We start from the raw sequence: 16,470 nt of genomic DNA, 5'->3' as shown, positions 1-16,470 counted from the left end.
CCTGCTCAGCCCTGCTGGCTTCTCGGCCTCATTTACACCCACTCTGCCACCCCAAAATCCCAGTGCAGACCAGGCACTCGCTGCTCGGGGTGTCAGCAGCCTTTCCGCCCTATGCATGCTCTGCCTTCTCCTCGCCCTCTGCGCTCGTTGCCCTTCCACACACCAAACTTTGCTCTGGGTCCCTGGTACTGGAACCTCCACCAGCCTCAGAGACCATTGCCCTTCACAGAATTCTTTCTGAGTTCTACGTGTTCTCTTACCAATCTGTACGTAACCTGCCTGTCCACCGAGCCCTCCGAGGTCTAGATGAAATGGACTCAGGCCCGCTTCTTCCATTTGTGGGCAGTTCAGTGCCCTCCCCAGGAGGTTTCAGGTTCTTGGGTGGTGGTGGGGGGCGTTGTCTTGTTTTTGAAATCCTACATTAATCCAGGCCCGGTTAATTGATACTGGATTCACCCATCATCCCGAGGCCAGTCTTGGTTCTCTGTGGAGATTCAGTTTGCTTTTTCTCGACTTCTCATCCACTCACACCTTCATTCTGCGGACTTTGTCGAAGATTTCGCCGAGTTAGAGGGGCTTTAGGAGCCTGGGGTATGTCGTTGAGCTGCTAACAGCAAAGTCAACAGTTCAAAACCACCGGCCATTCTACTGGAGGAAGCTGCGGCTGTCTATTGCCATGAAGATTTACCGCCTCGAGAGTCCACAGGGGTAATGCCGTCAGTGACTCAAAACAGACTTGATGGCAGTGATTTTGAATTGAGTACAGGCTGACTTTAGACAACTTTAAATGAGCTTTACACTGAACCCATGTTTTAAGCCTCAGAATCAACACAGACTCTCTGAAAGTTGGAAGAAATCACCTGGCCTCCGCCCAATTTCCCCATTTGGTCAAGTAAAGGGAGCTGCCCTGACCGGGTGTACTGGCAGTGGGGATGGAGGTGTTGGGCGCTGGCTTTCGAGTTGAGCTGACTTTGGGTGGGAAGGATATACCACCCTCCCACCACCCCCATTTACCATCACCTTCCCGCAAGGTTTCATGAACTCCTTCTCCAGCGTCCCAGAAAACTGACCTTGACCCTGAAGTCTGTGAAGGATATGCTGCTCCCATTGAAAGTGCTCAAAAAGACTGTGACCACGACTTCTCTGGGGAAATGCAGCACTGTCTTAGTCAACGGGACACCAGGAGCGCCTCCAGGAGTGGGGCCACAGCCACCACCAGAGGGAATACTCGCTCCTCTAAAAAGCCCTGCTTGCTGCAGCCTGCCATGGCTCTTTGAAACTGTTGCTCTCTGACTCTTGTTAGATGATTCTGTCCTCCTCTTCTGATACCTTACCCTGCTACTGCTGCTGTTGGGAGCCATCAAGTCGATTCCGACTCATATGACCCTGTGTTCACCACCCTGCACCATCCTCATCAGCACTACCTTCGAGCCCCTTGCGGCAGCCACTGTGGCAGCAGTCTCTCCTGTTAAGCTTCTTTCTCTTTTCTGCGGCCTTTCTGCTTCACCAAGCATGATGTCCTTTTCCTGGGAGAGTCATTTATTTCCCTTTTTTTTTTTTTTTGGTCTGCTATCTTGTACCATGGCAGGTTTCATCTATGACAAAGTCTAGTTTATGCCAAATTTACAAGGATCCCTTTAGATTCTTTATCCCCCCCCCCAAAAAAAAAAAGGTTGCAAGGGAGGAACATGGGTGTGAGAGAAGCTACGGAACGATCGCTGTTACACATGTGGGGAAAGTCCGTATTCCGTCCATACCCTACTGCCGTACCGAGGACCAGCCTTCCCACCTGGTTCTGCCGTGCCCTCGCCTACACAGTGAGCGTGGAGCACTCATAAAGGCTGTCCTGGACATTGTCATCCAATACTGGGTCGGAGCAGTAGGAGCTCTCGAGACTGTGGAAAGCATGTATGCACTGTTGCTTCCCTGGTTGCATGCGTTTGCTTGCTTCTCTGTTCTTTGAGAATCCCCCACTGGGGTAGAATGCCATGGCCTCTGCTACCCTGTAACACTTAGTACCATTGCTGTGACATCGTGCTGGAAGAAGTTCATCATTCTTTTCCAGACCTGTTTGTGGGCATTAAGATGATTGCAGTATTTGGATGGGTTGATTCAGTCCACCTCAGAGGACCCCCCCCAAGTCCCCGCAGTGTACACCTGCCACAGCTCCATGTTTGGACATAAGAACTCAGCTCCCACTGACTTAGAGAGCTTCTAGGATCCAATTTACACAGACAGGTGCCAGGCTAGATCCTGCTGCTGAACCACCTTGGCCAGCTACACTGGCACTGTCTGATCTCATACCCCCGCGTGTGCCTGTCTCTTTTTGGGTGGATATCCAACTAGCACCGCTGGTTTTGTACCCAGTCTGCGCCTGTCTTTATGGGGTGAATATCTCCTTCCATGAAGATGTGCTAAATTAACAAAGGGGAGAATTCTGGTGGGCTGGCCATATGTTGGAAGAACTAACCTTTCTCCTCGCTCCTCGCTCCCAGTCAGGGAATTGTTCCAGTTTCTTAACTGTGTAAAATTTACAGTCCTCTCACACCATCTCATGTTCTCTGTTTACGCTACAACCATCTTTCTTGCTCAGCCAACGAGAGAGTTTAAAGCGATTGCCTGCTATATCTAAAATGCTTCCAGACTGTGGACTTCTTTGGTGCTTATGGATTTGCATGGGAAGAGAACTCTGAAAGCTTTATGAGTTGAAAAGTCAGACTTATCACTAGATCTGACGTTACTCGGTTGAGGTTTCGTTGGCTTATAAACACAGCTAAGGGGATTTTTAACTGAAAGATCTAACTAAATATTTCATCACGTATTCATCTCTCAGCCTTAATTATTGGGAGCAGCCTGCCTGTTGGAAACAGTAAATGCCTGGACCACACTTCCAATTTGGGGAGCTTTTCTCTGAGCTCATTGGGGAAGGGACCGTATCTTTGGATGTGTAGAGAACTTTGGTGATTTTATTTCCCAAACCACCCAAAATGGGGTGTTTTATTTAAAGGGAAAGTGTGTGTTTATCTTCAGCTTACAGATTTCTGTGGATTTTACAGAATGAACGCACGATTTTATACATCTACTGTGCAGAGAAGCTGGTCTTAAAGAAGGCCCAAGAAGACAGATTGTCAAGTGTTGATGGAAAATATATGTCTGGACATGTGTTTACAACAAGGCCGTATGCATTTTCCTTGTAGATCTGAGGGGTTCTGGATGCTAACACGTCTCCTTTGATTATGAAGTACATCCTTTTCATTATACCTAAATTCCTGGGTTTTGGCAAACAGTACCTAGTATAAGAAATGCACACACAAAATAAACAGTTTAGAGCCTTCTCGGGCCCTTAGGTTCCCCATTATAATCAGATGACATGATCTGGCTCTATGGAAAAATACCCATCCCAGAGGAGAAAAGTTGATCTGTGTATTTCTAATCCTTATACATGTTCGTAGATTTAGACTTCAAGCTCTCTCTCTTTGCTCCAAGGAAACTGGTTGACCGTTTGCTGTGGGACTTTGTGGGTGGTGTTGCTAGCCGAGGTGTGTACGGCGGTTCCAGCAAAGCCTGTGCCTGGCACGTCTTCTTGGGGGCTTTCTTTGCCCCCCTGAGTGGTGGCAGGCCCTCCTGAGACACTGCTGTTCTCCCAAGACTGAATCCATGACCCTGCTGCTTCTTCTTCATATAGACTCCCAGGTCCTACCGCGAGGGTGTCCACTGCAGGCAGCGAGGCCAAAACACGGGGAGTAGCAGCCGCTGGCAACAACCGACGCAGCCAGAGCTTTAACAACCACGACAAGTCCAAGCCAGTCACCTCCCCGCCCCCACCGCCGAGCAACCATGAGAAAGGTGAGTGACCTTTTGGGGGGGTCCTTTTAGCGCTCTTCCTTTATAGCAGACCTTAGGTGAGTTTGGTTTGGGGGGTGGGGGCGGGGCACGTGGTTGTAAATAGATAGGGTAATGAGACTAGATCACCAAGATGCCCTGGGCTGGTGGGAGCTTGGTTAGCAGATCATTCGCCATGCGGGGGAAGCACTTACCAGCAGGAGTAGCGCTTTGTCTTCCGCCATGGAAACCAGGAGACACCTGGTCGACAGGCAGGAGCGCGGGTGCTTTGAAGAGGAAGCTGTGTTGAGCCTGCTCTCTTCATTTGGTGGGTTTTTAAATATGGAAGCCGCTTGGGCAAGCATGGTATAGGTTGGTAAGCATTTTGCCTCTCAGAAGGGGGTGAAGGGACCTGGGAACTAGGGATTTCCACCCTTTGGAACAAAGGCCAGGATTGTGGGTTGATGAAAAGTCTGGATCCCAGGACCAAGTGTCCGTACATAGGACCAGCCATCGTTCACTTTCTTGCTGCAGTTTGCAAGGCTCACCGGGTGGGGTGGCCTGCTACACGTGAGAGAGAGAGGGAGAGGAGGAGGGAACAGGAATCACGCAGGCACCAGGCTATTTGGGCGACCCGATCCGTGAGCTGCCGTGCTGGGCTTTGAGGGCCTCTGCTCTGGGAGGGACACACCATTAGCATCGCTACCGCCGCTCAGCAGGGCTTGTGCTCTCACAGATGTGTGCGCCTTCGTCCAGATTCAACCGCCCTGACATCATCTCCTCACCTTGCCCTGTTCACCGCAGCTTCCAGGCGGGTGAGTCAGAGCCTGATGCTGGGGCGCTCTGCCATTTCACGTTCCTGTGAGCCAGGGCCGGACTTTCTTCTGTGACCCACTGACCCAAGAATTACACTGCTCGGAATTGATCTAATCGTCCCAGTAGGCTATGAGAAACCCTTTTTTCTGCCACTAAATGACAAAAACATTTCTGCGCTTAGCACACATCTCTGAAAAGGCCGTACCAGAAAGAAAAGGAGCAATAACAGCAGGGGTGTTTTACAGCACAGGAAGCCTGTGTACTTTGGGGGGAAACACTGAAAGATTCCTCTTAAGATAGGGCCCAATAAGTGAAAGGAGGCCTGGTACTGTAGTGGTGGTTACACATTGGGCTGCTAACTGCAGGGTCAACAGTTCAAAACCACCAGCCCACTCCGAGAGAGAAAGACGAGACTGTCTAGTCCCATAAAAAGTCACAATCTCGGAAACCCACAGGGGCAGTTCTGTCCTGTTCTGTGAGGTCGCTGTCAGTCAGAATCGACTCGACGGCAGTGAGTTTGATTTTGGAAAAATCATGAGCTTGTTTCTCAATGACGTATCATACTCATTTCTCAGTTAACTCCGTGCTCCTTTATGAAGTGCTATGTACAATGTGAACCATGCACCAGCCTCACTGCCGGTGAGTTGATCTGACTCATAGTGACCCCAAAGGAGAGAGGAGGACTGCCCCTTTGAGTCTCCAAGGCCGGCTGCAGGTCTGGACAGAGCAGCAAGCCTCCTCTTTCTCCCCAGGAGCACTCTGCAAAGCTCCGTTAGCAGCCCAGCGTGAAGTGATAATTTCATGGGCCTTTGTGTGGCCAGCAGCCGGTCAGACCCTCCCCTTCGCTGCTATAGAGCAGTGCTTCACCAAGTGAGCAATACTGCCCCCTGGGGGGCACTGTGATGATGTAGTAGGGCCCCAAAGCAGATACCTACACTTTATCCTACATTTGGGGCTATCATACAAAAATTTAGACACTCCGGGGGGGGGGGGGGCGCTGAATGATTTGGGTTTCTTCCTGAGACCCAGCAGTAAGCCGAATAAATGTGGGAATGTGTGCTGAGTACAGCACACAGCCTATTAGTTTTCCTAAAGACTCACGAGTGCTGCACGTGAGTGGCAGAGGGAGTGGTCAGCAGAGCCTTGGCCTTTACAAGAACCTGCTAGCTGTTCCATGTATCACAATCACTCTTGTGATCAAACCCACTGTTGGCCTCATTCTCGCCCTCCTGCCAGCTGCCAGCCGCCAGGCACCGCAGGGCCTGGAAGCAGCTTGTGTGAATGGTCAGGCCGTGCCGTGTTTGTGTGAGGGGTGGCCTTGGGTGCCCTGGTCGGGAGACAGGACTGCTGACTCCAGCTGGCTCCAGGGCAGGACCGCAGGTTTGGGGAGTGAAAAAAGAGTCTGTCTTTTGCAGTGTTTGTGCCCGTTGGGTGTCTCTCCCTCCTGTCCCTCACGTCCTCACCATGTGTTCAGACTGCCAGAAACCCAGGCCACTTCCCACGTGTCTTCCATCATGTTAATGTGAAACATTGGGTATTCGTTGGCTGAATTCTGTGCATATGGAAGATATATTTTCATTACCAAAATTAATGTAAAATACTCAGACAAGACAGAAATCCATCCAAGTGGAGGAGCAAGCATCCTACATAATCCCACCTCCCAGGAATAGCTACTGTTTACATGTAGTTATATGTGCCCAGGGTTCTTCATGCATTTGCTTATCATCAGTTTTTCTTACTCCTTACCACGTGCCAGGCACTCCTCCAGGCACGTTCAAGGTGATACGCACCCACTCGTTCCGTTCTTCCAGGACCTCTGTACTATTATTACCAGGGTTTGTTTGCTTTTTCAGCAAAGTAATGGACGTACCATTGGGCATTGTATAGTAAAGTAGTGGACGTGTCCCCCTCTCCCTGCCATCGAGTCAATGCCGACTTGTAGTGACCCTATAGGACAAGGTAGAATGACCCCTGTGGGTTTCTGAGGAGGTAACTCTTTATAGGAGTAGAAAGTCCTATCTTTCTCCCATGGAGCAGCTGATGGTTTTGAACTGCTAACGTTGCAGTTAGCAACCCAACTTATAACCACTGTGCCACCAGGGCTCCTAAAGGATATATAGGGAGTATAAATAGCTTGCCTTAAGTTAGGCAGGTTGTCAGGCAGGGTGCTTTTGCTCTCTCTTTTAAAATACGTATATACATGGAACACATATATAGATTAATGGTGTGCATAGGAACACTCATATACTCTCACCTATACCTATGACTTTTCAAGTCTTCTAAAGAAAACCAGTGGATCGTGGACAACCTGTTTTGGGAGGTCTACAGGTATGTCTGGGGGAAGAACAGAAGGGCCAGACGTGGCTGGAGACAACTTGGCAGCTGTCCGCACTGGGTCCTGCTTGAGTATCATCAGAACCATTGGTTTTGAGCGTCTGCAGCCCTGGTGAAGGAGCCTGGGGCGTGTGTTTACGCGATGGCCTGTGATCGCAAGGTCAGCCGTTAGAACACATTCGGTGCTCTGTTGGAGGAAGATGGGGCTTTCTACTCACCTAACTATCGTCTCAGAAACCCACATGGCAGTGTCACCCTGGTCTAGAGGGTCACTATGAGTTGGCATGAACTCCATGGCAGGGAGTAACCAGCCCGTCACTTTGTGGTTGGTGACACGAGTTATTTATCTGAGTTACCAATTGGGAGCTATTACCATGAGGAATCTGCCCACGTCCTGCCATTCACCTGGAATCTGACATAAATTGGCAGATTCGTCTAGAAGGCCTTAGTTCAGTGGTCTTTCATCATCAGTCAGGGAGCCCCTGCTGGGTGGCCGGCATGGGGCAGGTTGCAGGGACCTGGGCTGAGACACAGCTCTGCCAGGCTCAGACTGGGGGAGGGACGATGCACACATGTCTGTAACAGAGAGATGCTGCACAGGTGAGGGAACAGGCTTTGCTGGGGAGACTGTAGGGGGGACTCCAGAGCAGTGGTGCCGTTGGCATTGATTTCACAGGGGGAAGGGGAGGAAGGGATGTCTCCCTCTGGTGTTCATCTGAGAGGATGCCTGCGGCACCTCTTGTGTTGTAAAGAGGGCGTAAGGCCTGGTCATCAGGGGGCTGCTGGTCATCAGGGGGCTGCTGTCATGCCTGGCCGTTTCCCCAGACCGGGAGAACTTAAGTGGTGGCTGGTGCTTACTGGGGGATCATCACTCTTGCTGGGAATCAGCTCTGATGTGCCCGTACTTGTCCGAGAGCTTAGAAGGCCCGCCTCATGCTGAGCACTAGGAAGGCCTCACTGAATTTAAAGAAGGGTTGTTAACTGGAGCTCAGGGGACACGCAGACAAGGTGCTGCTGGGCCGGAGCAGGCAGGACGGAGGAGGAAAGAAGCGAGCGGCCCAGGAATGGTTGGGAAGTGGCATCAGACCTGTGGCCGGAGGAGAGTCCTGTCGGGGGCAGCAGTGAGGGAGAAAGCAAGTCCTCAGAGACAGGCAACTGCATCACCTTCTGGGCCTGCTGCTTCCCACTGTTTGTCATGTTGAACGGGAGCGATGTCTCTTAGCTGTAGCATAGTTAGCCTTCTGGCTTGTCAGGTTCCCAAGGGAGCAGAGCCGGGAAGCTAAGCCAAGGCCAGAGTCTCACAAGGAAGAGCAAAAGGTTTTGTGAGCCCTTGACCGCAGCAGGCCACCTTACTAGCCCCGTTCTGTGGGTTGGCAGCCGCCTGCCCGGCACCCATGGTTCCCTGGGAGAATACCCAATTCGCACCTTCTGTCATCGTCCTGTAGACATTTCTGGGAAGGTCTGGCCTCGTGATGGTCCTTGGGTCACCGTAGGTGCCATTCACACGGTGGGAGAGGCTCTCTCAAGATCCGAGTGCCGACACCAAACAGAGCCAGGTGGTTTGAGTGAGGTCTGAGAGTGGTGCTCTGTCAGGGGAAGCCAGCCCCTAACACATCCTTATGGGTCCAGTCAGCGCCAACTGTACAGCGATATTAAGTAAAGATCATAGTAAAATTACAGAGAGCATGAGAGAAAGAAGAGAAATATTGAAATAAATGGAGTCAGATACAATTCATGGTAGCATGCTCACCTCAGCCCCACTTGGTGCTCCACGTGGAGGGAGAGAGAAAATCTTTAATGCTAGCCCAGGCTTTTATATTCTCTGGAGTCATGCAAGCTCCCTAATTACAGGTGAGGACATACATCACAGGAAGGGGCTGTGCTATAGGTTATAGAGCAATGAGAGGGGGTGGTCTAGGGACATACACGCAATAGGAAGAGGAGGGATTGGGGGTATACATGTGACAAGAAGGGCGGATCCTAGATTTAGGATGGCAGCCTAACCTTGGTCATCCTTGGGCGGGTTTGACCTCGCTGGGGTCTCCTACAAGGAAACAGACAACTACTATCCTTATCAGAAGGGAGTGGGCCCTACTTGTTGTGGGATAAACAGTGGTGTCTCCTTGCTCTAGATGGCTGATAGCTCTTAGGGAGAATGACCCCTGCTCTACTCCTGATGACCTCCAAGCGTCTGGTCATTCGCAAGCAGCTATGTTGGACATATATTTGGGGGAGACAGCTTGGGAGAAATCCTTCTGTTTCCCACAGTGCCCTCTCCCCAGAAGTTTGCCGGCGGGGATGCCCTCAGCCCTGAAGGCCACTCATCATCGTAGTGTGCGTGTCACACCCTGGTGGCGTAGTGGCTACGTGTTGGGCTGTTAACTGTGACAGCAGAAGTTCAGAACCACCGGCAGCAACATGGGAGAAAGACAGAGTTTTGCCGTCTCCGAGGCACACAGGGCAGTTAGGACCCTGTCGCCATCTACTCAGTGGCAGGGGTGTGGTTTTGAGGACCAGGGTTTCCGTTTGTGGTGAACGGACCCCTGGCAACATCTAACGGGCCAGAAGAAAAGTCCCAGAACAGGACCCGTCTCCCTGAAATAGCAATGACGTGGGGACACGTCTCCACTCCGAGACCTGGTGCCTGCACGTGCCCGCAGCAGGACGAATGAGGGGACAGCTTCAACACGGCCTCTCCCAGAGTGCAGCTGGACCCAGCGGGAGCTGTCCTGGGGCGCTGTGCGGCGTAAAGATAGTGCTGTAAGAGAGCCCTGCTCTGCCTGCTCCCAGGGGCCCGGGGAATGCAACCGTTCTTGCGGGTCTTCCCGCTCTATTACTGGTATAGAAACGTCTCGGGGCTGCCTGGTCTCAGCTGAGCCAAGGGACGGTCCAGGAAAGGAGGCAGAGCCCATGCTTATGGCTGGATGTGGCTATGGAGCCGATCCCCATCAACATCCACCTTTGGCAGAGTAGAACTGCCTGTAGTTGTGATGGAAGCCAGTTTCCAGGCCTTTCTTCCTCAGAACCTCCAGGTGAGTTTGAATCACCAACCTTGCGGGTCGCTGCTGAGCATGTAACCGCTGCATCCCAGGGCTCTTTTTATGACTACGGTAGCAGAGGGGATCCACGAGAGAAAGACGTCATAGGCCAGACAGAGTCTGAAGGGCTAGCCATGCCCCAGTCAGAGTCTCATCTGGTTCTGACTCTGCTCCACCTTGGTGCTCCTGCTCAGAGGGGAGAGGAACTCTGCTGCATACCCGGGGATCCAGCCTCCTTTGGGTCCTCAGGCACCTCGCACCAAAGTCAAACATCCAGGTGAGAGAGACTGTCTTACGTGGCGTTGCTGGCCACCCCTTGATCTGCCGTGTAATTCACAAGAGCCTTCCGACCAGGAGATGTAGCAGTCCCTCTCACAAGGGAAGCCAATAGCCCTTCCTGCCAAGTGCAAGGCTGGGACGAGCAAGGCAGACATCCCCGCATCGGCTTTCCTCTGTGCGTGGCCGTGCTGCCGAGCTGGTGAGCACGCGCCAGTCTGCTGTGCACCCTGCTGTCCCCTGCATGCCTGGCCGTGCCTGGGAAGGAGCAGAGGAAAGGGGGGCGGAATGCATCACTGCCAAGATGAAATACCTGTTTGAGGAGTCGCTGTCATGAATAGAAAATGGCTAGTTGGAGCTCACTCGATCTCCCAGTGATGAATGTCAGTATGTCCTTGGCTGCCGTCTGCTATGTGCAAAACGTCACACGCAGATGAATTCAATTTCATTTCAGGGATCATTGGTGGGGGCCGTGTTTACATTTGTGGAGTCATTTTTCCCAGGTGTCATCTGCCATCGGGGCTCAGGTTAATCATTCATTTAAATGGCTGCGTTTCTGTTTGTTTGTTTTTCCTAAACATTTTTCTTCTGGGAGTTAGGTACTTGACAGTGTTCCTTCGCATGAGAAGATAAATGCCCTTTGGGGTAAGAGAAATGAACTCTGCTGTGAACATGACATGGCCGGCGTTCAAAGTCCCCGATCCCAGAGTGGCACCCGGCTCAGAGTCCAGGAGAGCAACACCAGGACCCCGACGGGTGCAAATACTCGGTGCTACCTCAAAGGCTGGGTGCTCCAGGGCACCCCGGAGTGCCTCTGAAGAAAGGCCTGGCAGTCTGTGTGTGAGTCTGGGTAGACTAGAGAAACAAATCCATGAACACACATATGTGTCTAAGAAAGAGATTTATATGCAAGAGCAATTGAACATTGAGAAAACATCCCAGCCTGGTTCAGATCAAGTCCATAAGTCCAATATTAGCCCATATGTCTGATACCAATCTATAAAGTCCTCTTCAGACTCACAAATACATGCAATGAAGCCGAATGTAGAAGATCACAGGCCAGTGGGTAGAAGGTCTTTGGATCCTGTGGCATTGGAAACATCTCAGCACTGCCAGGGGTCTCTGCATCAGAGTGGGTCCGTGTGTCTTGTCAGCTGCTATGTCTCCCAGGGAGTGTCAGAGAGAGAGCTGTCTTCTGCCTCCAAGGAGGAAGTACCGGATTTCCCAGAATTCTCAGGAGAAGGCCATGCCCACACAGAGGTCTCAGTGACTGACTCCACCCCTACACTCTTAATCCTTAAATTGACGCCAGATTAGGGGACTACCACAGTCTGCTTGCCCAAATCCAGCTGTTGAAAAGGTCCCACTTCTGCCCAGCACACACGAGGCCGCTGTGAGTCGGACTCATGCCCAACGGGCTGCTGGTTCCTGCACAACATCGGCGTGCCCGGTCACGCAGCCCCACACCTGGTGAAGTTTCCTGCGGATGCATGCCCGCCGCCTGTCTCAGCGGAGGATATGGTGTCCTCGGGTTTAAGTGAGCCTCACGGGCTGCATGCCTGTTTCCCTGCCTCCTGCCAGCAGGTGCATTCTGTCAGGGGCAAGCATGTGTCGGGTTGAGTGGGTGAGTGAGCGAGCAGTCGGACTGCAGAGTGGACAGTACCAGCGCCCATGGACATGGTTCGTATTCTTAGCAGCGCCTGCCAGCACTTCCTCAGTGGCAATTCCACACCGATTCCTGGGGTCGGCAAGGTTCCCTGCAGTTAGTAGGTTCTCCACAGACAGCTGCTGCTGGTGGGAAAGGAAGGCCTGGTCCGGTGGTTCTCCCCAAAGCAGAGGCGACGATGGTTCCTTGGCCTTTTCCAGTGGATGGAGGCACATTGGTGTTCTGAAACGTGCAGTGCAGTGCAGTGGAGTGGGGAAATCCCTTTGCAAAACATGAAGTTTTAAAATATATAGGAAGCAAAGGGCCCCCTGGCACTGGGACCGTGCGTCTCTGCTGCCCCCCGCTGCCCAGACTCACACCCCTGGTCCCGCCTGGAGTCTGGTTTCCAGCCTGGCATTTTCTGTTTCCTCCCAGACAGAGCCTCCCCACATTTGCGTCCTCCATTTGGGATAAGGCCTCTGGGTGGGATGCAAACGCCCATAAGGGGCATGATATGGCTTAGAATGAGAAAATGTGTCTGGTGTGGGAGGAACCCAGAGCCTGCCTGAGCTAAAATGGGTCTTCCCAGGGCTACCGCCCCTCCTCTCGGCCAGCCGCCAGCTGGTGGTTTCCAGGCATTGCCCTAAGAGATCGGGCGACTGGTGGATTTTTTTTTTTGCGGCAAGTCAAGTCTATTGTCCTGTCCATCATAAGGGGTAGGTAGTTTCAAACCGGGCTACCCGGCCTGGACCGGATGACCCCTCCTTTCTTCATCATCCATCTTTCGTTGGGCACCTGGGAAGAGTGTCCCCTGGGTGTCGGGCACCCTGCTGGGCCCCACATACTCAGAGGTGAGAACACTCACAGAGGCGTCTGCCCTCAAAGTTCGTCTGATAGAAACACAGATAGAAGGCAAAACATAAATACATGGCCTCGATGCCCCACGGGCAAAGCGTCGGCACTTTGAGGGAGAATACGGGTGGTGAGGGTATTCAGCTGGGTTGCTGAGGTGCGCTCTGCTCAGAAAACCCCGTCTCTCACAGGACACGGAGACGGGGCATGTTTTGGAAAGGATTTTTATGGAGAAGAGACCATTCCTTTTTAGAACTCAAAGCCTGTTTCTCAAGCCAGCTTGTGTCTTCCCTCTGTGACCACAGAGAGGAACTGAATTACAGGGAGGCAAGCTTTGCCTCTCTCTCTTTCCATGTATGTCGATATCATTCTCATACAACAAAATAAAGCCGAAGCCTTCCGCCTTTTCTCTTCGAATGGCGTGGGCTTCCTTAGGAGCAGTGAGTTCCCCAGCCTCAAGGTATCCATTCTGGCAGAGACGAGTTTGTCACGCCCCAGAGTGAGTTCTAGGTGGGGCGTCTTACATTGGCAGGTCAGTTGGCACAGGGATTGTCCGAGGCCCTTGCGATGAGTCACTGAGCCCAGACACAGAGCAAAGTTGGCCACTGCTCTAGGTTGCTGTGATTCCAAGGGCTTCTTGGAAGGCCGCCTTCTCCTGGGGCATGTCTCATGCATTCCCCATGGCTTATCAAGATTCCCAAAGCCTCATCAACTGACAGATCCCTTGAAAGGTATTCACTCATGCAAAAAAACCATACACCCCCCCACCCCCACCCCCTGATGGAGCTCCTCACACTTGAGGATTGGTTTCTGGGCGGGACGAAAGCTGCATTTTGTGCACACATGGCTTGCGTGCGGTTTCTGCCGGCTGCTTTGACTCCGTTCACACGTGGGAAGGATTCCACCTTTAACTAGCTGAAACCTCACTTCAGCTTCAGCGGTATCCAAGAAGCTGCCAGGCAAGGATCCCTGCCTCAGAGAAGACACGGGAGCCTCAGTGAGCCGCTCCCCAGGAATGGTCCTGACCACCTGACACTTGGATTCATTCTTCTGCCTTCTAGAGTCCCACACAATGTCTTCAGACAGTAATTACGTGGAAGTTCACGGGCATTCTGTTTCATCTGCTTGCTGTAGGGGGCAGCATGACGTAAGGAAAACCAGGGATAGACGTGAGGATTTATTTAGGCCTTTTAGGGAAGAAAGTGGGCCCTCTTTTTTAGAGATTTACTTCGGGAGTGGGGGAACTTTTTTTTTTCCCTGCCAAGGGCCTAATATTTATAGCATCGTTAGCTGGCCATACCACACGATCAACTTAAAAAGTATATATGTGACCAACCTTTTAATTAACCGACCGACTCTTGCGATGGTTGGATCTGGTCCTTTTCCTTGGGTGAGGTCTGTGATGTTCACCGGTGATGCTGCTGCTGCAGGTCTTATGCAGCCTTTGGGCAGGGCCAGACATTCCCCAGGAGTTAAATGCACTCCACACTTTCATTCTGTCTGTCTGTTCCTCCGTGACCCTTTCATGATAGACCAGCTTGCAGGCCAGGGATACTTTACCTTGTACTAAGTCCATCGGGTTGTGAGCCCACAAAGACCAGGTGAGTATGTGTGAGCTCACTTTACCCAGTTCTGAGCCATTTCAGTCTCAACTCCTACTATCAAAAAGAGGGATTCTTTCCCCCGCCCCCCCCCCCAAAAAAAATATGTCCCTAAAACAGTACTGCCTGGAAAATAGTGAAAACAGCCACCTCGCATTGCTCCCAACCCTGTGAGTTGACTGGGCAGTTCCAATGTGTGCTAGGCTCGGGTGGTCTTGGCTAGGCCCCTCATGCCTCTGAGGTCAGCTGCCGAGTGACGAGATGCTGGCTGGCCTCAGTGGAGACAGCCCAGCTGCCTTCCATCCAGCAGCAGGCCAGTCCAGTCTTGTTCTGTCGGAGCAGATGGTTTCTAAGACTGAGTTGGATGTGCAAGGCCCCTCGAGCCCTAGCTTTGAAAGAGCCCCCCAGCTCCCTTCTGCTTCTTTCTGTTGGCCAAACCAAGTGAGAAGGCTGCCCAGCTTTACCAGGAGGCTGGGAACCTGGCACCATCTGTTGAGATTGAGGGGAGAACTGCCAAGTCACCTTGCAAAGCACCCGTGATGCTGGGAGGGGCGGGGATGCTGCTGTTCGGCCGCCAGTCTCCCACAGGAATGAGCAAAACCCACAATGCCAGTATTGACGGGTGGCTTTCACGCCTCACGACGACCGCTCCCTTTGCCTTCAGTCGTACGAGAAGGAGACTTCTCAGAGCACAGACATACCTGATGAAATGTACTGGCAGTCCCCACGGGGGGATGTCACTCTGAGAGCTCTTCGTGGGGTAGGCCACTGAAGCATCCCGGGCCTAAGGGAAGTAGATGCCTAGCAGTTCAGCAAGTGGACAAGAGCCCCGCTGGCTTTATGAGGCCCACCTTGACCCTGATAAGACGATACACGCTACCTATGAAACTAACCTGGCTATCCTTCAGGCCCATTCTTAGGCACTTGAGATGCTGGGTTTTCAACAGACCCATGCTTTCCTGCTTTCTCTTTCGCATACCAACTGACCAACACGGTCGTGGGCTGCAGATGATCCGAATGCTGGGCTTAAGTTCAGGACACAGGGTGTCTGGTCCCAGCAACTCCACTCGATGCCTTTGTGACTTTGGTCGCTTTTGTAATGTCTCTGAACTTCAATTCCCTCCGCTCTAAAATGGAAATAACCGTAGCATAACTGCAGAAGGTGAGATGAACAACATTGTGCCGTGAATTAGTGTACCAGAAATCCAGCGACTGTGGCCAGAGAGAAAGTAGCCAGAGCTGCCGAACTGAGACCCACAGAGGCCAGTCCCTCTCCCAGCCTGTTGCCTTCATTCATCCGAGGTCCGAAGCACCCCCAGAACCGCCTCTCCTGGTGTGTCCCCTCACTCTTGGGTCATACACAGTGAAGCGGCTTTTGAAAGCCCTGGTACCAAAACCCAAGGATGGAGAATGACCTTCCCAGTTTCTAGCAAATGAACACTTGTAAATATTTACCTGGTTATCGCATGCTTCTGCTATCTTAGAAATGTAACCTATTGATCCCCCGCACCACTACCTCCATTCATGAAGGAATGGTAAGTTGAGACAAAGGTATCGATTTAGACAAGCAAACACGTTGAAGGAAGAAGCTCTTGTGAGGTTGTGATTTCGTTTTACAAATTGGCTGCTGAAGTAGATAGAAGCAGGCCTTCTCTTTCAACATTTGAGAACAAAAGGAAATTAGCCACCTCCATTCCACCCTCTCAGACCACTTGAAAAAGGCCTAATTGATGATGTTTCCAGTGTTTCAGGACAAAGGATTCTTGGTTTAGTAAGAGGCTGCCCCCTCCCCGCTCGACATGTAATCTTTATTCTATTCCCTTTGATTTTTTTACATCATCTTTCAGTCTGGGTCTCTGATCATCTTAATGCCTCCAGACCCAGGCCCGCAGCTTGAAATTACTTCCTGTCCCGCTCCCTGGAGCTGGTGACCAAAGTGTCTTTGGACAGATTAGAGGAAAGACGCTATAGTTGGACTAAGGAACAGCCCAACGGCTGAGCCCAAGAGCCACCTTCTCTGCGGTGCCTTCTGTTGGAGGGTACCCCATGCCAGGTTTCTGGTTTTCGGGTGATGATGGGCACCGGT

At 51.9% G+C, this 16,470-nt stretch overlaps 1 protein-coding gene across 3 annotated transcripts in view; it reads left to right on the top strand.

Annotated features, from left to right (window-relative positions):
• The window catches only part of NAV2 (neuron navigator 2), a 396,305-nt gene that overhangs the window by 183,277 nt on the left and 196,558 nt on the right, over window positions 1–16,470 (top strand). For all 3 annotated transcript variants that reach the window (XM_075545975.1, XM_075545974.1, XM_075545973.1), the window contains one exon: window positions 3,686–3,846. In XM_075545975.1, the coding sequence (XP_075402090.1) occupies window positions 3,686–3,846 (161 nt within the window). The remainder of the gene's footprint in view (window positions 1–3,685; window positions 3,847–16,470) is intronic.

The sequence above is a fragment of the Tenrec ecaudatus genome, chromosome 4, assembly GCF_050624435.1.
Source record: "Tenrec ecaudatus isolate mTenEca1 chromosome 4, mTenEca1.hap1, whole genome shotgun sequence".
NCBI lineage: Eukaryota > Metazoa > Chordata > Mammalia > Afrosoricida > Tenrecidae > Tenrec > Tenrec ecaudatus.
Note: the sequence above shows the minus strand (reverse complement) of the source record. Positions and strands in the feature narration are given on the sequence as shown.